This window comes from Neopsephotus bourkii, unplaced genomic scaffold (genome assembly GCF_033783945.1).
Source record: "Neopsephotus bourkii isolate Nb327-2 ecotype Australia unplaced genomic scaffold, CSIRO-AGI_Nbou_v1 NB_567, whole genome shotgun sequence".
In the NCBI taxonomy this organism is placed as follows: Eukaryota; Metazoa; Chordata; class Aves; order Psittaciformes; family Psittacidae; genus Neopsephotus; species Neopsephotus bourkii.
In genome coordinates this window covers 372,518-394,477 of record NW_026901068.1, presented here as the reverse complement: position 1 = coordinate 394,477, position 21,960 = coordinate 372,518, and the positions used below count along the sequence as shown (strand labels likewise).

Sequence of the window (21,960 nt, the reverse complement as noted above, 5' to 3'; positions counted from 1 at the left end):
CAGCCCAGCTGCAATTTCAGCAATATGGCCTCGATACTGGTGACCCCTGCCTGTTTAAGGACAGTAACATTTAACACTTAGTCAGATCAATGAATGTTTAGGATTGTATGGAGGCAGCACTGATGAAAGTGTTCAAGGAGTCACAGGTGATGACGGTAAATAACCCATGATTCAGAGGTTAATGGGTTTAAACTTAGGGGAAGTTCAGGTTAGACGTAAGGAAAAAGTTCTTTAGTGTGAGGGTGGTGAAGCACTGGAATAGGTTACCCAAAGACATGGTGAATGCTCCATCCCTGGCGGTGTTCAAGGCCAGGTTCGATGGGGCTTTAAGCAACCTGGTCTAGTGGAAAGTGTCCCAGCCCATGGCAGGGGGATTGGAACTAGATGGTCTTAAGGTCCTTTTCAACCCTAACTACTCTATGATTCTACAATTTGTCTTAAAAACAAATTTGAAAATAACAGGTAGAATAATATTTCTTTCCTGTAGATTGTAGATCCTGAAGGAGACTTCTGCATTCCCAGTTGTTTAGGAGGTATTATGGATGAAAACGGCGGTTCTGATCTCCATCCACAGTCTCCCCTGGATGATGTGAATGTGGTTGACTTGAAATGGATATGTAATCTGATTTTTAAAACAATAGAATTGTTATATAAAATGAAGAAGTGGGAAGCACTGGTACACATAGCTGTACAATTCAATGTACTTACACAGTAAGTCACACCAACTCTAATAAAACCTAAGAAGAAACACTGTATAGTTAAATATACTGTTTCTTTGCTTAATTACTGTACTTCACTTTTTTTCAGTGAGAGATACACAGAACAAGTGAGTCCACTGCTGGTGTATGCTCAGAGGCAGCTGCTGGAAAGGATACAGCAATTCAGTGGCTTGGACAGCCATGAACCTAATTTCATAAAATATCTCTCTAATAATGCAGCTAAGGTGAACCACAGATTTATTTTTTGGGCACTGACTCTTAAAATAAAATAAATATGGAGAAGAACTTTCACTGAATAGATTAACATGGTTTTCATAATGTTCACAAACAGTAAATTATAATAAATTAATGAACATAATTGATTGAAGTACATGAAAAGGCTTATATGTCATGATTCCATCAGCAGCAAAGGTCTGGACTTGGTGACCCAGAGAACATTTCTTCACACATAATGTATCTGTTTCATGTTATGAGCCTAAATCTAATTTCATGTTAGTTCTTAACACTGCTCTTAACCTGAAAACATTTATTCGGATATTGAGAAATCTTTGTGAGTAATTAAAATTAAATACAAAGAGATTGCTTGTGTCTGCATTGGAACAGTGCTCTTAAAGACCAAAGTTAATCAACTTAACCCGAATACTGACAATACCAATAAAAAAATGTGAAAAACATGATCACCAGCGGAAAACCCTGAAGCTGCTAAGCAAGTTCCTCTCGTTAAAAAGTATGGCTCTATGTATTTAGTAAACTGACATTGCCATTTAGAATTTTGAAATGGAATTAGCGATTAAATGTTAGGATTTTTGTTTGTGGGTTGTTTTTGTGTTTGGTTTTGTTTTATATATTTTTTTAATCCTAAGGTTTATTTCTAAAAGGTTTTGCTGAAGTCAGTTGCATGGTTGAGATTTTCAATATGTTTCTAATACTAGTATAAACACAGGACTTGAAGGAGAAGGGAGAGAAAGTGGATTTGAAATTTCGAACAGGTTTGTTCTGAACATGAACGTGGAGCTCAGTAGCCACTGCCTTACCTAGGGACAGCACACTGCTGCCCAGGAACTCAGAAAGCACTCCCAGCTTCCAAAGGGCAGCTGATGTGCTCTGTCTTGTCTCTCTTTAAGGCTGTTTCCTGATGACTTCTTTCAGGCCCTGCCATTCAGAACATAGTCACTATCTGAAAAAAAAAGGGCAGTGTGACAAACTGCCACTCACCACTGTAATCTGAGCAATGTGGAAGAGTAGTCAAGGTTTTGAAAGACAATTTATAAAGACTACTGCTTGTTAATAGTAATAAGGATTGTTCAGAAAAGACTTCAAGTTAGAAATTCGGAGGGTATGGCTAAATTTCCATAATGCAATGCCATTCAGAGAGCCTAAAACTAGCTATGAATTGGCTCTTCTGCCTCTGAAGTGATGTAGCTACATTAGCAAAATAAAATGTCTCTGCTGGATTAGCCCTTTATAGAAGTTTGCTTATCTGACAGGGTTAGTCTGCTGCTGTTACTTGCTTAAAGCCGTTTTGTATATCCTTATGCAGCGTTACGTTGTACTTCACAGTCAGAGTGCTCTTCAAGCATACTTAACACTGACAGGTTCTTTGCAAGCATGCATTTATCCAGACGAAGAAAGGCGGAATATTTGCTGAACAACAACGAGTTGCTCATGATTATTTTAAATACCAAATAAAATACAAGTTTAATACAGAAACATCTAAATATTTATGGTTTATATCTAATGTTTAGGTGTGCATGTTTCACCTCTTACTGACAAGAGTACTAGTTATGGGTCGATGTCTTTGTAAATTAGTCCTGTTTTATTTTTTCATGACTGGATATTTAGATACATAACTTTAAGCACTAGACTTTGATTTTCTGAATGTTATCCAATTATCATGAAACAAAACTTGCTTTTTAGATGAATTGTAGAAACTACATAGGGCAGAAAATACTGCTGCCTGTTGCCAGTTCTGCTAGTGAACAGATTTTTCCTGGATGCTTTTTCTACCCTGAGATGAAAAATGACTATGCAGGTCAGAGCACATTTCAGTATCATGAGTTCTCTTTTCTTGTAAACCCTTACCTTTTTTTTTCATACTGGATATTTTTGTTTTGGTTTGGTTTTGGCTTTTTTTTTTTTTTTTTCCCTCTTTAACATAGATCTTGCACTGCTCCTATCATCTGTCTCTTTTAATAGAAACTCAGTTTTCTCTTCAAATTATTATTCCTGATATTTTGGATGGGCAGTAATGTTGTTAAGACCTTTCCAACTATATTCAGACTGTATCTGAAAACAGAGAAGAGCAGTTCTCATTCAAAAGCCAGTTGACTTACAGTATGTTGAGTGAGCTTGTTGGTCTTGGTTCGGTTTTCCATTGGTATTGTTGGCTACCCAGCAATATATCCAGAAGTTAACCGAACCTGCACTGTTATAGTAGAATCAATATAAAAACTGAAGTGAACTGTAAGGTAGCAAAACACCTCTATTACCCACAGTTGTTGTTTACAGTCAGCAGATGTTATAGCAGTTAATGGAAGTTCATGAAGCATAGTTCCTCCTATCACAGATATATTGATTCATTGAACACAAGGCTTTGTGTTAAATTCAGCTGAGGAAAATCATGAAAAAGTAGATAATGCTGCACGTAAGAAAGTAGATAATATTATGCATTCAGTGGAGAGAGCATGCCAGCTCACAGGTTTGGTACACAGGAACTATGGTATTGTAGTGAATAGGATCAGCAGTTGCGCTGAAAGTCTTTTTTCCAGGCTTCAGACACCAGAATTCAGAGCAGAGAGCTGAGCTTAGGCATGCCCAGTGCAAATGGAATTTGAGGAATATAGATATCACATGACAAGTAAAATGTAACACTGAAAAACATGTAAATGCTCAGAATTGTACCTGTCTGTTAATACCTTTGCTTTAATTCATAATCCAACGGGTAACAAAGGTGACAATTATATTAATATATTTTAGGCTTTTTGAAGGTCTGAAATTGTTCAAATATATGTGTTGCAGGGTGATTTATTAAAAATTACATTTATGTAATGCAGAATTGTTCTCCGTATCAATTCCTTTTAGTGAGTACAGCGAAAGCCCTAGTTTCTGTACCTCTTGATGTGAACGATACACTGAAATGTTTTAGAGAAAGTCTACAAAAAGCTAACTATCACAGCAGAGCACTGAGACACAGCAGAAAACTACTTTCATTATTCCTTGCATACACACAAGGTGAGTTATTTATTGAAGTGTTTCTCACTTAATAAAGTGTATATGCAGTTCAAATAGCAAAGAGTGAAAGGAATAGATTTTTTAAAATTCAAGTTTTAGTTGTTATTGACAATCAGGAAAAAACAGACTATAAAGTTATATATGAAGTTCTGTAAGCACACAGGCTCTAAGTCTGATTTCCTATGATTTGTATCTAATGGCTGGATAATAAAATTTTTTCATGCAGCTATGTCATTTGTCTGTAAGAACCAAACCTCTGTCAGAGGACTGACTGGCAGGTCTTACCAAGTTTATTTTCTCTAATGGAGTTCATATTTTCAATTGGTTGCACTGACCAATGAGTTACAACCAGTGAGTTTAATCAGGAGACACACAGAGAGAAAAATAGCATAGGAAACCAGATAAAACCAGGACACACAGGAAATGCATATTTGTTTAAGTAATGTGGTATAGAAAATAGTATGTTCCTTTTCCTAACTTACCATAAAAATCACTTTTCTGCTGTAGAAAAACCTGGAAGAGCAATCAGCAGTCAAATCTCTTCAAGGAAAAGGCTGGAATTTGATGCAGGAGCTGAAGTGATGTATCTACCAACACCATGTGACCTTTCTCAAGAAAAATTTCATTTTTCCAGTAGGGTTGAGAGTAAACCAATACCACACACACATCTTTCACTAATTATCACTTCCTATGAACAAACAATTGGTAATTTTTTCCCTGAATTTCTCTTTACAGCTGAGAGGCAATATCATGCTGCCTATCTTATTCCAGTGTTATTTTCCTTTGTCATGTAGCTGTAACTATCTGAAAGCTGGTTTCTGAAATAACACAACCTTGTTTCTGTTGATTCAGGAAACGTGCATTAGATTCTAAACAAGCCACTACCTGGTTCATAACCTCTAGAGTTATCTCATCTTACGGAAAAGCATTACTTCAGTGATGTTGTACTGATTAATACAAAAATTAAAAATCTGCTGTAATGTTTACCAATTTCATTTTAATTCCATGCTAGGTTTTTGTTTTTATTATGGTTTTGGTTTTGTTGTGGTTTTGGTTTTGTTTTGGGGGTTTTTTGTGGGTTTCGTTTTGCTTTGTTTTTTTTTTTTTTTTTCTCTAGCAAACAGACCTTTCAGATTCTGTGCATTTGAATATGAGATCTAATTGCTTGGCTTCCATCTTACATTCTAGTATGGCTTTACTCATATGGTTACAGCTCAACACTATTACCTTTTTTGCTGTATGACAAAATAGGCGAAGTGTAGCAGGTCAATAGATGCTGTAAATGGTTTCATTTGATGTAAGGGATCCAGAAATGAGCCAGACAGTGCTACTGTGCTGTATGCAGGCAGTGTGGTTTAGCAGGGCCAATGGTCTGCTTCCCAATTTATCTCTTGGAGATGAAGAAATTTGAGGGATCTGAAAAAAAAAGATGCAACCAAAATACAAAAGCTTAGGTAAACAGGTCCATATACACATCCTACTCTTGTTTTTAAAGTTAGTAGAATTAAGAAATTGTATTTTTGAAGGCAAATATATAAGCATAATAAATCTTTCAAAAATATTCATGCACTGAATTAAATCTGAATGCATGTCTGCTTCTCATGCAAAATTTGTACAAAATTTAGTAACTCATTTAATGATGTGATGATATTTTTTCTTTCTAATTGGTTAAAAATAAATAACAGGCATCCTTGAAATAAACAAACAAAGAGACCTTAAGGTTCAGGCTCTACACGAACTTGGAAATCTTCATTTTTATGTTGGAAACAAAAGGTACGTATTTATTGAATCAAAAAAGAGCATAGTTTTTTCTTTTAATTGGCCTTCATATACCCTTCAACTGTTAAGTAAGTTCTTGTGGTGTCCTTAAGTCCATATAACTTTTCTCATCTAACTCATCATTAACTATGTATTGAGAGGCTCTTTTTTTTCTAGAATTGTTTATAATTCTTCTCTACCTAATTACAATTAAGAAAATTAATTAAGCATCTCAGTGTTTTTTTAAGAAGTAATATCTGTTGCTTGACAATTTCATTTTAGTGTACGTCCCAGTAAGTCTGCTGATCAGGAATGGTATCTCTGTGTATTGTGGAAACTATATTTCAGTTTTTGACCTAATCAGAATTAGTTATATCTCAGGCAATAAAGGTAAAATGAAGCAAATCTTATCTGCCACTTTGGAAAATGTCAGCAATATGATGAGAATGTTTTTCATATGTTACAGAGTTGCTTTTAAATATTGGTGTCAAGCCCTTGATGAAACACTCAACATTGCTGATGCTCTTAGCAACTGGCAAGAGTTATGTTTTCCAAAAAATGCTACAGACTGCTTTACAGTTGGAAGATTGACTGATATTAGTCAGAAATTTCTTTCTCAGGCTGGAATTTGGGGATGTTTACATGCAGCAGTTTTAGTGGCTAAGATAGCTCAGTAAGTATTTTATCTGTATATATATTTCTATCATATTTTAAACAAATTGCTCATCCAGGACATTGTGCAACTTGAAATTATTTTAAAACCACTAAGAAGTTGCTATAAAAAAGACTTATCAAAAGCAGAGGAATTTTTCCTTTCAGGGAGAAAGTTGCTCTTTTGGAGAATATTGCATGTTCCCTTTTCTTGAAGGCTCATCTTTGATCCTAATTGCAGCTGTATATTATATGGAGAGATCACTGAAATAAAACAAAATGATAAAAAGTCAGAAGTGCAAGGATTTTACAGTCATATTGATTTTTAATCAAAATATCACATCTCCCAAGTCATTGCACTTATTAAATATTAATCTATCTTGAGGGCAGATTTACTGCCTAAAGTACTCATTTTCTGGTGAATTACAACTAAATGAAATTTGAATTACTGTATTAAAGTCTACCATCCATACATATTTTTGTCCAGTACTCCTTGACTGCTGGTAAAACACTATGGATGTACAATACAGAAATGTACAAAATATAAAATTTAGAAATATCTAAGCCAGCTCTAAATGACCTTAGAAGCGTTATACCCAGGAAAAGGCAGAGTTTCAACTGAGTAAACTGTCTTACCTGAGAAGAAGGGCATATTAATAACACTATGAAATATCTGTGAGCCAAGGTAGCTTTGAAATCATTAGCATCTAGACAACTCCGTTTGCATAGGTATGTCTTTGGTCAGATGCGTCTTTCTTTTCTGCATGGCTGAGCATCAGTCTACAGAACAGGCAGTTGCTTTCCAATATCAAAAACATGTAGATTGTGTTGGTATCATTATTATATGAGATAAAAAGGAGTTTGAATAATTTATATTGATATTTCATATTCCTCATTCATCTTTTACATTCATATTTCTTATTATTTGTTGCACTTCAGGTATATAGCAACATCAAAGATAAGCTTAAGAACCAAATACTGCTATTTTTCTGCTATACTTTTTAAGGTAAGAATACAATTTCAGTTGACGAATTGCTTCTAAAATTTAAATCTCAGTAACACTCTATTAAAATAACACTCTTTTCATTTTGGTTGAGAAGGAAAACTGGAGACCAGAGGTAGCTGACAATTTATGCACATTAGATGTTTTTATTCTCTGTTTTTAATATTATTCCTGTATTATAGCCTAAAAATTATCACTTCAATAAAAGGCTAGTGTCTGAGAGAAATAATAAAATACTGGAAAGTGAAGATGGCTAAAATATTTGGCAGTCAAATATATTTTTGTTCTCTTGAAGTGTTCGGCTCAGGAAGAGCTGGATGGCATTCACAATAGTGGAGTGCTCTCTGTCACATCTGTAATAAATTTTCAATCAGGATAACAGCCTCTTTAGAAAAAGAAGTTTTTGAATCTTTTTTAGCATTAAAAATATTGTTTTGCAATACTAAAATCTCATGTCTATTAGAAATGTGCTCTAAAAATAGAGGATAGTCAAAATGATTCAGTTTCATTTTCAAAGAATATAAGATTATTAAAGTTGTTTGTGAGCTATCGGAAACCAAACTCTTAAAAGGAAGTTTGAAGACACCAGTATCAAAAGTGATACAGGAAGAAGAACTGCAAGTATTCTGCCAGTCTTCTGCCAGTCATACTCCACTGGGATCAACGCTTACTCATCCCAGTGCAGCATCAGGAAGTTAATTGGCTTCTTCCAAAAGAAACCAATGCCACTTTCTAAGCATCTTGTACCAGCCATGGTTGTGGATGTGTGACCTGTGCTAGGCCACGTTTAAAACCTTGCTAAGTTCAGCAAAGGGAGAACAAGTTGAAGAAAGAAGGTAAAGGAGAATTTTTACTAGCTTCTAGCACTGTCTTTGATGGTGGTATAAAGCTGAATGATTTTTATTCCTCATTTTGACAGAAATAGTAGTAATCATTTATTCCAGTTGTGTAGTGGTAGAACTAATTGTGACTTGACTAAAGCAGGTCTGATATTAATTGGGATAGGAACAGTTTGCACGGTGAGTGTCTTGAAAAATATAATAAATTACTGTCACTGTACCTTGCAAGAATGAAGGCCATAATTTGTTCCTTGATTTGGAAAGATCTTATAGCGTTATTTTTCCACCTCTTGTACAGGATTTAGGCTTGTTAGTATCTTAGCCCTGAGTATGCAGATGCACTTTTCTCTAGTGTATCATTGCTAATTACAAGAGAAACACAATTGGGAAGGAATATCCAATATCAGAGACAGTGTCAGCACTCCTCCATTTTTAAAGTAGGAACACTGAAGTTACTTCCTTAAAGTCCTGAGGAGTACTTGCTGAGGATTATTTTTCCTGATTATTTTTCTACACATTGATCAGTCTTTTTTCTGTTGCTTGTTCTATGAAATACTGTCCTTAGCCTATTTATAGCCCATTTTTTTTCCTCCATCAACTTCACACATAAAGCCCTTTTTTCTAAAAAGATTTTTCATGGTTTTGTCTGCAAACAACTGGATACTTAAGACACTGTCAAAATTTCATTTATGAAATAATTTGAGTCTCAAGGATTGGACTTTTACAGTGTTTCAGTAATGCTTATACATCTTTTCACAATTAGTTAATCATTATTACTTTCAGACCTTGTTTAGAGCTTCTCTTCCACATCCAACATCTGACTGTGACTTTGCACAATATGAAACAAATATGCTTATTCCTGGTATTGACTTGTTCTCCGATCGCTACAGAGGTGATATATCTACTGTGGTTGCAAGCCTGAATTTCGTTATGTTTGAACTTCATTGTGCAAAACAAAATTTAATTGTAAGTATTGTTTTTACACTCTGGAAATGAATTTTGAAACATCAAGTCTTTCTTTTTACTTTTTTGGTGTACTTATTAGTACTTATTAGATAACTCTGAAACTGTAGCAACATAACTGTATGGCTAGGTTCTGTGGCACTGGGAAAGAGGCAACAGATATCTTGCTGCCTATAGTTTTTAGAATATTTGGGGTACTTTTTTATTCAGGGGATGACAATACATGGTCATTCTGTATTATACCTACTTAGCTTAGGCATTTTAGAGGAAATTTCCTATTATATACAGTTTGAAATACACTGGACTGAGCACTTCTTTAAATGCAGTATGTCCAGAATGCTTTCAATAATTTTACTTGCACACTAGGTAAATAAAAGCCCCTTCTGCCTTTCTCCTTCTCATGTCCTCTTACTGCTTAGTATGGAGTGTTTTTACGCTTCCCTCTTAGGTTGATCATGTGCTTATTTCCTGTTTAATGACTGACCACTTCAACCCAACTTCTTTCAAAGGTGCAGTCCTGTACACTGGAATAAATAGACTGACTTGCTTATTAGTTTTGAAAAAGTTGAAATTCTACCTCTGTTCCTGCTTGGTCCTGTATGTTCTGACAGATTTTCATGTCAGGCGATTGTTATACCTCTATAAGTGAACTCTCCTAGTTTCATAACAGAAAACTCCCCAGCAGAAAAGTAGATGGTTTACTCCTGCTTTAATGAGTTATGAATCCACTTATGAAAAGGTCCTGAAAGGAGCAGGGGAAAAGACTGTGTGGTTAGCAGCAGGGGAGCAAGAAAAGGTTAAGGGGTATAGATGGAAGAGGGGTTAGAGAGGAGGAGGCAGGAAGATATTACCCCTTTTTTGTCAGCAAGCCATTTGCTGGATTGATTTCTTCTGGAACTTCAGGCTAACTGTCTGTTTTCCCTCCTGTTGTTGCTTCTTCCCATCCTGCTTTATTGGAGTTCACTTTGCTACTAAGCTTTGTCTAAATGCCCTCACTACGGGAGATCAAGTGAGATCAGGGAGCAGACAGTTACCCGGAGGCAGGGACACTTAATTTGACTGCTTGCTTCATATGGCCATGCGCAGTTTTGATTCTTTCTGCACTTGTAGTAGTAGAATATAGATCCAGGTCATAGATCATGACCAAAGCAATTGCAGTTTCAGCAGGATGAGAGCTTCATCTCCACTGAATGCTTAATGTGTGGGAATGTTTTGGATAGTGGGCACTAAGTTGATTTGACATTTAAATCAAAATACATCAAGATTCAAGTTTTATTAAAAATAAGATTTCAAAGACTAATTTTGTTGAACTACTTCACATACGAGTTGGAAGCTGTATGAATACAATTAAAACATTTGCCTCAAGCATTTGTAATCAGATTCAGAAGCATTAAGCTACTTTATGAAAACTGAAACTGCATTTGACAAAAAAGTAACAATGTTGTTAGCGTTTTCCAAGCTTGAGGACATTTTAAAGTGAGGAAAAATGTAAAAGCTGAACAGTAATTAAATTCTGGAAGTTCTTTCATTTTCAATACACACAAATGTCTATTAGGAAAGAGTCTACTGAAATATTATATACTAATAATTGCAGCGTTTGTATACTTTACTAGAACTCAGCTATAAAATGTTTTTGTTAGTTGCCCCTAAAAAAAACTTCCAATTTGGAATGAATGTAAGTGAATTTGTCAATAAACCTCATCACCATCAGTTTATTTTACGGTTGGTATCATTTCACTTAGTTGGAGAACTTCGTTGTGTTTATTTTATAAAGCTTACAGAGTTCTAATATTCTGTTACTTGTAATGAAAAAATATGATATCAAAATGCAGTTTTAGAAATCCTTTATATCAAGATCTTTCTAGTAGGCTTATTCACTAATGGTGTAGTAAAAAAACCTTACCTCAAACACAGAATAATTTGGGGAAACTTCCCTTTCTGCATTGTGAATCACATAAAAGGTAGTGTAAGGGCTTAGCTTTAACCAGATGAAGAACTTCTTTACACATTCATCCTTCATAGAGCATAACAGAAATAAGGGTGGTATGTGGCAGTGAAAGCAGTACTCCTATATTAGCTCTAGATTTGTGATGCATAATCGCAATGTACATTTCTATAATTGTACCCTTTATGAAGTTTATAGCTAGATGACCTAATATTTTCTTACAGATCTTACCATTGTTCACATTATACCAATACATTGTTTCTGAGATTTGTAAGGACCCAGTTAAATCTATTGAAGGAAGAATCTTCAAGGTAATCAAACTTTTTTTGTTTATTTCAGTATATTGCATTTCAAATAAACCTTTAATTTCTTTGTTAAATGTAGTTGATTAAATATTTCTTGCTATAACACTACCATGAAAAGCAGTGCTTTAAAGTTTAGCTGTTGCTTAGTGTTTCTTAGCACAGTAGATTGTAGAATAGGACTACTTTTAAAATGCCATTATTTATATTCTTATTTTTAGTAGAATATATGGTTATTTATACAGTTTTAATGTTAATGTCCTACAGAGACTGTTAAGTACTTCCATCATTTCTTCCTAGTCTCCTTTTAACAAGCATTCTCCTTAAAGTTATGGCAATAAGATTATCCCTCTTAGATCCAAACTTCGTACCTGGCATTTTTTATCTTGTTCCACCAATCTTTTAAATGTTATTTTAAGAGCAGAACATTAATGATATTTTGTTCACAATGTTCACTTCTGGATTTTTTATCAGTATCAGTGTGGAACCAGGTTGTCAGATTTCTGGGAACAGACTTTTGTCATTTCACTGATGTTTTCTTGTTGGTTTGATTCTGTTTTGTTTTTTAAGGAATCTAACTTGTAGTAACAGTCAAAATATTATTGGGTTTAGATATTTTCAGGAAATGGTAATATGGTTAGGGAGAGTAAATGAGTACTATGAGAGTAAGATGAGTGCAATCTGTGAAATAGATTTTGATAAGGGGTTGATCTTGGGCTAACAGTCAAATCTCTAGCCAAACATATGAAGTTTCCTTTGTCAGGAGCAAGTCTTTTAAAAAAATATGTTTTTCTTTCTTTTTGCTCATTTTTGTTTTTGAAAGTGAAACACCGGTCTTTGACATTTCACTTATTAACAATAAAATGTAAAAGGTTTCTTTCCATCAAAGAATGTTCGCCATCCATGTATTATTCTAGAAGCCAAATCTGCTTGGAAATTAATATTTGAATATCTTTTTTTTTTTTTTTTTGAGTAAAAGGTATAACTGAAAATTATTTAAATAAAAGGCTCTGTTATTTTTTCACAGATTAAAGTACTGACAGATATAGGATTTTTTACGGAGGCCTTTCATGAACTGTCTTTGCTTAACTGTGGAGAGAGAATTCCATGGAAAATACCTGCAGGATACAGAATAATTGAACAAATGACGGTAAACACCAGTAAAGTATGATATCAAACTATTAATATTCAATTCTCTTCATTAAACTGTACATACTCCTGCAAGTTATTACACATCTGCAAGTTATTACACATTCCTGGAAAATTCCTAAATTTCTTTCAATAGGCAGGTCAAATAATAGATATTGAATTCCTCTCATTGAACAAAAGGAACAAAGTAAATATTGAAATGGATATACTGTCTGTTTTATACAGTGAATAATGCCAAATATACTGTTGAAAAAATAATGCGTGATTTTATATGTAGACATAAAAAGTATGGATAGATTTCTTGTCCCATTAACAGCTAAATTCCCACCACCCCAGCCAGGGGCACAGTAGCTGGGGGACAGCTGGGGCAACCCCGGCCCAGGGCATGACTCACCTCTGTGGGGCCATGGACAGGCTGAGGCTCTGCTGGGACATCTTCGTGCAGGTGGATGTTGTTATCAGGGCTGCTGAGGAGGCTCAGCCCCAGGATGGCTGCACAAGGCCAGAGGGTCTGGCTGGGGCTGGGGCAGGATCTGAGCCCATGGGCAGGCCCAGCTTAGGGGGCCTGTGGCAGGGCAGGACTGTAGGGAGCAGGAGACCAGCGCTTTTGTGGTGTTGCTGGGCAGGGGCTGATGCCCCAGGGGCCTGAAATAGGGTCCTGGGACCTGGGCAGGGTGGGGACAACCCCAGGAGATGCTGGGCAGTAAGAGATATTGGCAACCTCAGAGCCTTGACAGTCACGTCAGCACAGGTCAATCACTTCAATCTTCTCCATACATAAAGCTAAGTAGTAATCTCACTTTTGATCACTAATGTGCTACAAGGTTATGAAGCTATTAACAACTGACCTATGCTTCTTTGTCTTACCTGAGAACATACCTGTGCAGGCAGATACAGTCCAGAGCTATTGGGCAAGCCTCCCCCATAACAATTACATAGCTTTTTTTATTTTTCAAGCACATACCAAAATAACCTAATGAGTTACTGCTCGCTTTATGCCATCAAGGTCCCAATTATGAGTGGTGCTTTTGGGTAGGTGTCACTCCATGACAAAGTATGTGTGCCAGCATGACAGAACTGGATGAAACATACAGTAGAGCACTAGTGGGACAGGTAGGGACACCCCTTTTGACAGTAGGGTTTAACTTGACTGTAAAGCCACATTCTGTACATGCAATAGGATGATATTTCTAATCAGGTGATAATTACAGGCTGATGCTGAAAGGGGAATTCCTAATCCACCTCCATGACTTCACATTTGCTTCCCTTACCCTGTATTGTAGACGGTGAAGCTGGCACTACAGAGAAAATTGAGTTTAATGAGCTGATTTTCCCCCTCCTACCTCACCAAACACTGAGAGGGAGTTTCTAGCTGCCCCCAAGGCCTGACTGTCCCTACATTGCAGCCTCATAATGGCTAAAACCAGCACAGAGCAGCCACAGCATTTTTGGCAAAATAGTTATTAGCATCCTGGGGCTGATTCTGCAGAGCTTCCCTGTTCATGGCTACAATACAATGCATTTACTTCTTACTGATGCTAGTCAGATTAAAATGCATTTTTAAGGCCGATTTTTTCTCATAGAGTTAGGATGAGGTCTGGTTGATTTGTCGCTTGTCTTTTTCTAACTGGGTTCAGGTGAATAGCACAGGAGGTGTGACACATCTAGAAACTAAGTGCTTGCTGGACTTTTGAACAGCTCTCAGAATAAGAAGGACTCATCTTCCAGGGACTGACACAGATGATAGAGGGCTAAATCTGGAGTATAGGATTAATAAAAGACTTAATAAAAACCACGTAGAACACAAGTGACAGTTGTATGTAGAGCTCCCACTTATAAGAAAGGCTTGAAATTATCTTTACCTCTGGCTTTTTCCTTCTCAGTTGACTGTTTTTTCTCTTGATGAAAAGGTAAAGGGATTTTGAGCAAGGACTGGAATTAGGGTCAGGTTTCAGAAAATGGGAACACATATAAGTAAAGAAATAGTTTTTTTAAGAGCCCTCAAGGAGGCTGAGGTCTCAAGTTCCTCTTGACTTGTAGCTCTTGTTTCCATTCCATTTACAGATTTGTGCTCTGGTGAACAGCAGAAGAGGCATGTGCTAAGTCCACAATTAGAAATAAAGAACATAAAGGCAATAGATGGTTGCTGTCCATAGAGCTCCTAGAATTTGGAATAGGACTTTTGTTGGTTTATGTCTTTTTCTTGCCTTGCTTTAAGTTGAAGAATTCTACTGAGTAGCATAGAAGGTGTAAGATTAGTTTTGGGTCTGATTTGGAGAAAACTCCAGGAACAAACTCGCCAAAAAAGTTTTCAAGCTGACAAGCAGGTATTCTTTATTGCGGCACCAGGAGACACGGGGGATAGCTCCTCCTAACGTGTGTCCCCCAGTTGCCGCACAAGTTGTCCTTTTATAGTCCCTGGCCAGACATACATATTCATGAGGCTACGTATGGATTGCATCATTTTCCAGAAAGTTCCCCGCCTGTGTACAGAATTGTGGTGGTGGTCTCTGAGGGTCGTTTACTTCTTCCAACAATCTTCATCACTTCTGGCAGCCTTTGGAGCATGCATAGTAGATGCTCATACCAGCTTAATTGGTTCGTTAGCACCAGAGACATAACAATCATCCTGTCCTTCTACTTATCAGTTACCTTAGCTGCAGCCCATCCTGGACACCTACAATTCCCAGATACTCCTTACCCCTGTGTCCTGTTCTTCTAGCCTGTTTTTCTTAAAACTATGTCAACTATAACGATTTATCTTGTACAAGAATTTTCAGTATGTTCTCTAGATGTAGTCTACTTTTTTTTCTGTGATCATGCACCTCAGTAATTTTCCATTGCTACTGTTATAAAGCAATCAAACTTAACATTACTTAAAACTGATTCTAAAGATTTATATATTCCATTTTGTAATTTTGTGCTTCCCCTTGTCTCAGGTCTCAGGTTGTGGTTCAGGTAAAGCCTGTAGAAGCCAAGTAATTGTTGGTATTTTTAGAGCCCTCAAAGTATAGTTGGAAATGCCCTACAGTTGTCCACTGCTCTGCTAACTCACTTATTTTACACTCATATTGTAACACAATACTCATTTTTTGGTTTGTCCATTTTGCAGACCTTACAGAAATTTGACTCCTCAGAATCTCTCCTGACTGTTACAAATTTACAGGTAAAAAAAATCTGAGCGAGCTAAAAAATTTATGCTAGACATATATATTTATTTATCTGACATCAGTTAGAGATTAGATGGTTCAGAGAATACACCTGTTGTTAGTAAAAAACGGTAAATAGAAAACATTCTCCTCATCAGTTTACCACTTCCTAAAACTTAAATTTTATGGCTCAAGGCAGAGGCAAGTGCCATTATCACCATTTCTCAGATGTGAGACCTAATATATACAAATCTGTGACTTCTTTGTGCAAAACATACTAGCTGAATTATTCAGGTTTTGTCATGATTTGTAAGGTCTTGTGTTTATCCTGCTAAAATACTGAGAAAAATGTGTCATCTAGCCTTGTAATTCCTATCAATCAGACCTGTCTTCATAGGTTTGTCCTAATTTAGATTGGGGTTCAGCCCATTTCTGGGGAGCTAAAAAGAACAAAAAAGTGAGTCTGTAAAGGTTAATGAACGGTCATTTCTCATTTTAATTAAAATCACATATTCCTAAATGAATTCATTGAGCCAGTAGGGCTAAACTTTAATAGGATGTGGAAAAGAAACTGTACCATTAAAATAAATTGATAAAGTAAAAAAGAACCAGCATTATTTTCTCCTCCTTTTTCTTCCCTTTTCCCCCTCTGCTTTTCTCTCTTTTGTTTACAGTAATCTTGTGTGTCTCCTACAGCAGTTTATATTAGAAAACAGAAATGAGATGTCTATCTTGACAGCTTTTGATCTCACTAGTTTCAGATTTATTCTGAAGTTGAGCTTTTGATTTCAACACTTCACAGTCTATATGGGGCTCTTATTGCTCTCCTTATGATTTTGCAAAGCTGTCTAGACCTTCAACTTCTAAATTCATAAATTTAAAGTGAGAATATTAAACTCAAGATGAAGCAAGGATGCTATAATAAATAACAAATGATCCTATGAAATGCGCTATAGGGGTCTGATACTTTTCCAAGTTAGGGTGAATTATAACAACAGACTTTGCTTTGAGTTGAGATTTCTGAACTATAGATTTGCCTACATATTTTTATGACCACCTTAGCTCAAAGAGTGCTATGGACACTGCAGAAAACTAGAACTCGCAGAGTAATATCTATAACTCCAAAGGTGCACCTTCTACTGGAAAACTGATCACTTGGGGTTGTAGCATATTCTACTAAGGGGTGAATGAAGTTTGGAAAGGAAAACAGCAACTTATCCATTATGACTAAGAGCATATTACTAATATTCATATTAATTGTTGATAAACATAATTATTAATAGAGGCAAAATATACCATGAACAAGAAACGTGTAAAATATGTCATTTCAGATAGTCCCAATTGTTAACTTTCTTGTAGGTACTGGAGGACGTATTTAATCGGAATCTGTCTTTAACAATGGTGTCGCTGTGCAACCAAAACATAATGAATAAACTAACCTTAGCCAAAATGCATTTCATTATTTGCCTTTCTGCCACAATAAATAATATACCTGAAAAAGTGGAAAAACACATCTATTTTGCTGATACCAACAAGCTGAAGGAGCCAAGCACAATTACAGCATCAAAAGGTAATTATATGGGTGGTGGAAAAGTGCATTTCTTCTACAACTTGTTTCAAGCATATTTTTTCCACTTTTAACTGCATATGCATGAATTTTTCCTGTTACAAACAATATTCATATTAAATGTTGATCAAAAAATCAGTCATTATTGAAATTATAAGCACTGAGATTTTTCAAGGTTGTTTTTTTTTTAGCTAATATCCCTAATATCATTAGAGCTGTATTCCATTCTTCCTCACTTATTTTGATATTGAAAGTCCAAATTATAAATAGAGAGAAAAGGGCATTTTCTTCAAATATGAAGAGTATCCGAGAATAGTTTGGCTCTGCATCTGTTATCTGAAATTTCATCTGAAATGTATTTGACAGGTGATGCTGGTAAGAATGCTGGTAAGAATTCAAGACAACAGGAACAGAACAGCACAATGATGCAGCTTCTTGGCTGTAAAGATGAATTAAATATGGCCATGCTGAAGGTACTATGCCTTTTTTTTCTTTTTTTCTTTTTTTTTTTTTATAAGAAAAAAAGCTTACAAAACTTCAGTTGGTTCCAAACACATTGCTAATGCTTACAATATAACAGAAATTATGATGGGAGAATGGCATGAAAAAGAGGACTTGACATTTCTGTTTCTAATCTGCCTTTAATCTTACTAGCCACACATCAAGTCTTGGTGATTTGGTGCAGTTTTTCAGTCTCCATGGGAAATGTCACAATCAGTTCTCAGTGTGATTGTTTCAACAACAAGGGAAAAGACTGAATGGGATTTCGAGGTAAAATCATCTTTCAGATGGTGGTGTAGGAGAACGTCAGAAACTTTTTGATGAACAGTGTGCTCTACAAAAAAAAACGGAAACCCATTGCCTGTTTATGTGAAATGTCTGAGATTTTTTTGTGTTTCCCTTTCTGATACTTTATTTTGGAGAAAATGTAACCACAGCTTATTAGCTTCTTTGTTTGAAGGGGGCTTGGTTGGTGCTGTTCTCAGGCTCTTACAGCTTCATTTGTCAGACAGACCATAAATTACAGTTGAATTTTTAGGATACATACCTCACTCAAGGATCTGTCAAAATATAGGTAGAAAAGAATATACTTACAACATCTTTAATGTTTTATTTCAATAGTGTATTGTATTGTTTATAATTACTAAGTATAGTAAGAAGTATAGGGCAAAATTATCAAGTATAGCTACAAGATAAGAATGAAGAATGGAAAATTATCATATATTTATAAGCCTTAAAATATGTGGTAAAGCTAAATGGTAATAGTGCAGGCACAGTTAAGATGTTGCTACTTTCAATACATTGAATCTCTAAACCTGAAAAAAGGCAAAATTACCCCCCCTGCTATTTATAGAAAAGGCATATTGTAAAAATGTGAATAAAATACCTTTAAAGATTTTTTTTATCCCTTTCATTATTTTTTTTTAATCATACAATGTTGTTTTATTCTCTAGGGGATTCTACTGACAGAAGCTGAAGAAAGTCTTAGCCATCTTGTGGAGAACATACATGACAAATACGATGGGGAGGTATCTCAGTGTTCTGCTGAAGATTTAGAGGTTCTTCTGGAGGCCAAACTTGAGCTTGCTGCTATTTCTCAGCAATGGTATCAAGCAGCTTTCAGGTAAGTAATATTAAAACCAACTTTATCTTGCACACCCTCGACTACCGAAGATTAAAAGAAAAAAAGAAAAAAAAATCAGCATTTTTTTCTTTGAATCCTTATGTCTGCATTAATATTCTAAATCTTAGTAACCAGCCATAACAACCCCAATAGTATATCTACAAATATAAGTTACACTGGCATTTCATTTTTTATTACTGCTTTGTTTTACTTTTTAAAAGATCATCAGTTACTGGTCTATGATTTCTGTGTGTGGTGTTTTTTTTTTGATATAGTGTACAAAAACCAAGAATAAGCTGCAATGTTCACTGTTTGTGTTAAAGTAAAATCTGGATATGTTAGATAATTCATTTTTTATAATTTTAAGTGTACAGCAGAGCACTGATGTTATCTCTGAACTCCTGTATTCTACTTTATTCTAGAATGCTCAGTGTTACTGTCCTAAAAGAACATTTCTTCTTGGTGTACTTATTGGTGTCAAATTAAAATGTAAAATGTAACTTTTAACATATTAGAAAAACTATTTTTAGGCATATTGTTAGTGATGTCTAAAATACTGTTGTAGTTACATGATCTGCCAGATACTTTCTCCCAATTACAATTTCCAAATTCTGTGATTTTTTGAGGTTCTGAATTCTTTCAGAGAACTTCATGAAATTACAGTTGTGCTGTTCTTTGAATATATGTGATGCACAGAAATATGTTAGCTGTTCATAGATGTTAAATTCTGAACATAGTTTTGATCTTTTAGCTAGGAGGATTCTTCTGTTTAGCATATCTGTAATTTTAAATTAATTTCTGTTGGAAGGATAAAAGTCTAACAATACATAATTTTTATTAGTGTCAACTTCTTTTTATCTAATATTTTATTAGGTTGAAAAATCTTTGAGGGTACAAATCGTTAAGTAGAGATGCAGCACACAGAGGTGGTAGCGCTGTCATCAGACTATATTGTGATTAGGTACACTGCAATCAGTATTTGTAACTTTTGTTAGGTCTGACTAAACACACCAAAAATATTACAGTAAATCTTACATTATAATAAGTGCCAAGCAAAAGGCAAAATTAACATTTCTTATTGTTGGAATACTGGTGAAGTTTTCTATAACATTCTTAAATCAAGGTATGTAGGTGATGAAGTTGTAGGTGATTCAGCAGGCCAACCAGTACCAGTGTTTGTTTCCCTTTTACCCAATTAAAAGATAGAAATGTTTTCTTTTATGTCAAAAGCAAACTATCTTTCCTCTCCCAGCTGTCTTAGGTGAATAAACAAACCTCCAAATCAGATAGCCTTTAAATAGCACAATCTCCTTTTAGCTGCTATGTCACAGCAATAAAGAAGCAAAATGACAAGAGCAAGAGGTTCAAAGTGCTGTATAGACAACTGAACTGAAAATAGTACTGCAGTATTGTCTTTCGCTCAGGGTTCGTTCATGTTATTTTAAAAAGTAGAAGTTTCCCCAAAGTTCAGGTATTAGGACTGTAATAATTTTGAAGTAATGTCATTAGTGAAGGTGTGAAGTAAGAACTTGTAGGCTCTTTGTAGACATTTCTCATCTTGAAATATTAACCTATTTCAATGCCTTTTGAATTAGATTAATTTACTATAAATTTGGCAAAGAAAAAAACAACAAATCACTGGACAGTGACCTCATTGTGTTTTCCAGTGCCATGTGGATTTAATAACATGATCATGTTAGTAACTAAGGACTGGTATGCAGATTTATGAAATATCCTGTGTACAAACCCAGTTTACATCGATACTATGCTTTTTAAAACCCATATTAGTAGAGTTCAGACCAAAACTTTCTCATCCTGCTAAATGGGTTCCAGTATGCAAGCCATCTTCAGTACAGCACCCTTCTTTTTGACATGCAGTTGCACCTAGAGTTTAGCTTCTCTTTTGGTTTACAAATTGTCTCACTTTGATGAGCAAACACCCCCCATCACAGATTGAAGAAACTTTCTTAGAGTATCAAGCGTTCCAATGGATGTCAAGCCTTTTATGGATCATTTTTGAGAACATTCAGATTTTTGATAGGTGTTTAATGGGCCTTTTATATTGAGAGCAGCAGGGAAAAAAAAAATAACACCAACAAACAAGAAAAGGGTTGTTTGTTTGGTGTTTTTTTTGAACCTATTTTACAATTTTATTGCACTGCCATCCATGGACACTGCTGATATATCTGCCTTAGATACAAATGAAACATTCCTTCAGACAGCTGAATGTTTCCTGCCTGCCAGCCTAGAAATCAAACTTTGCATGATATTACAGAAATTCATCATTTTTTTCCTTTGGCAAATGACTTAGTGGTGAAATTGTTATAGTCAGCTGTACTTTCCTATTTTGATCATCTTGTCACTTTCTGATTCAGCTGATAAAAGGATATGTATTTTGTCAAGGGAAATATATAGACACATCACTCTTGTTGACAGCAGAAGAGGGTCACAAAAATTTCATCAAGGGAAGCTTCTACATTACAGCTTCTGTCTTGCAAAAAAATTTGTGCCCAGAATAATTTTACATATAGGACTAATTCTGTTGATCTCAAGGAGACTACTTACATGGTGCCCTCCACTAAGTATATGAGCTTTCTAATTACCCAAATGCGTGCTTGTCTGCTTATGTGAATACATCACTGCTTAAAACAATACATATATGAATAGTTGGGCTTGTGGTCTACATTTTATTCATGTCATTTGTATGTAAGCATGTAGGTGAAAGTGATCTAGTTTTCAGAACTGCTAAATGTTGACAACAGCAGTTAATTGGAGGCAGTGGTGCTCAGGAACTTAGGTTAATAATCCTTAAAAGGTTGTGTATACTTGGGTGCTGCACCTTCTCCAAATTATTTGAGAAACATTAGGCCATAGCATCTCAAACAGTTTTCTGAAAAATGTCAGGTTTTGCTGTAATTTTAACTTTGCGGCCTGGTTTCAAGAGAAAACACTTCTTAATAAAAAGAATGAAAATGCAGTAGGGATTTTTCGTTGTATTATCCTTACTGTTGTTTTGCTTTTATAAGCAAATTCTGTTTTGTCTTTTCCATTGTTAGAAAG

General features: G+C 35.4%; 1 protein-coding gene across 2 annotated transcripts in view; it reads left to right on the top strand.

The window, feature by feature from the left end:
- CFAP54 (cilia and flagella associated protein 54) overlaps positions 1 to 21,960 on the top strand; it is a 118,354-nt gene that overhangs the window by 68,381 nt on the left and 28,013 nt on the right. For both annotated transcript variants that reach the window (XM_061351233.1, XM_061351232.1), the window contains exons 38-52: positions 488 to 711; positions 808 to 943; positions 2,637 to 2,751; positions 3,801 to 3,950; positions 4,458 to 4,655; positions 5,636 to 5,723; positions 6,175 to 6,381; positions 7,299 to 7,365; positions 8,985 to 9,167; positions 11,334 to 11,420; positions 12,439 to 12,561; positions 15,673 to 15,726; positions 17,069 to 17,279; positions 17,643 to 17,749; positions 18,731 to 18,900. In XM_061351233.1, the coding sequence (XP_061207217.1) occupies positions 488 to 711; positions 808 to 943; positions 2,637 to 2,751; positions 3,801 to 3,950; positions 4,458 to 4,655; positions 5,636 to 5,723; positions 6,175 to 6,381; positions 7,299 to 7,365; positions 8,985 to 9,167; positions 11,334 to 11,420; positions 12,439 to 12,561; positions 15,673 to 15,726; positions 17,069 to 17,279; positions 17,643 to 17,749; positions 18,731 to 18,900 (2,120 nt within the window). The remainder of the gene's footprint in view (positions 1 to 487; positions 712 to 807; positions 944 to 2,636; positions 2,752 to 3,800; positions 3,951 to 4,457; positions 4,656 to 5,635; positions 5,724 to 6,174; positions 6,382 to 7,298; positions 7,366 to 8,984; positions 9,168 to 11,333; positions 11,421 to 12,438; positions 12,562 to 15,672; positions 15,727 to 17,068; positions 17,280 to 17,642; positions 17,750 to 18,730; positions 18,901 to 21,960) is intronic.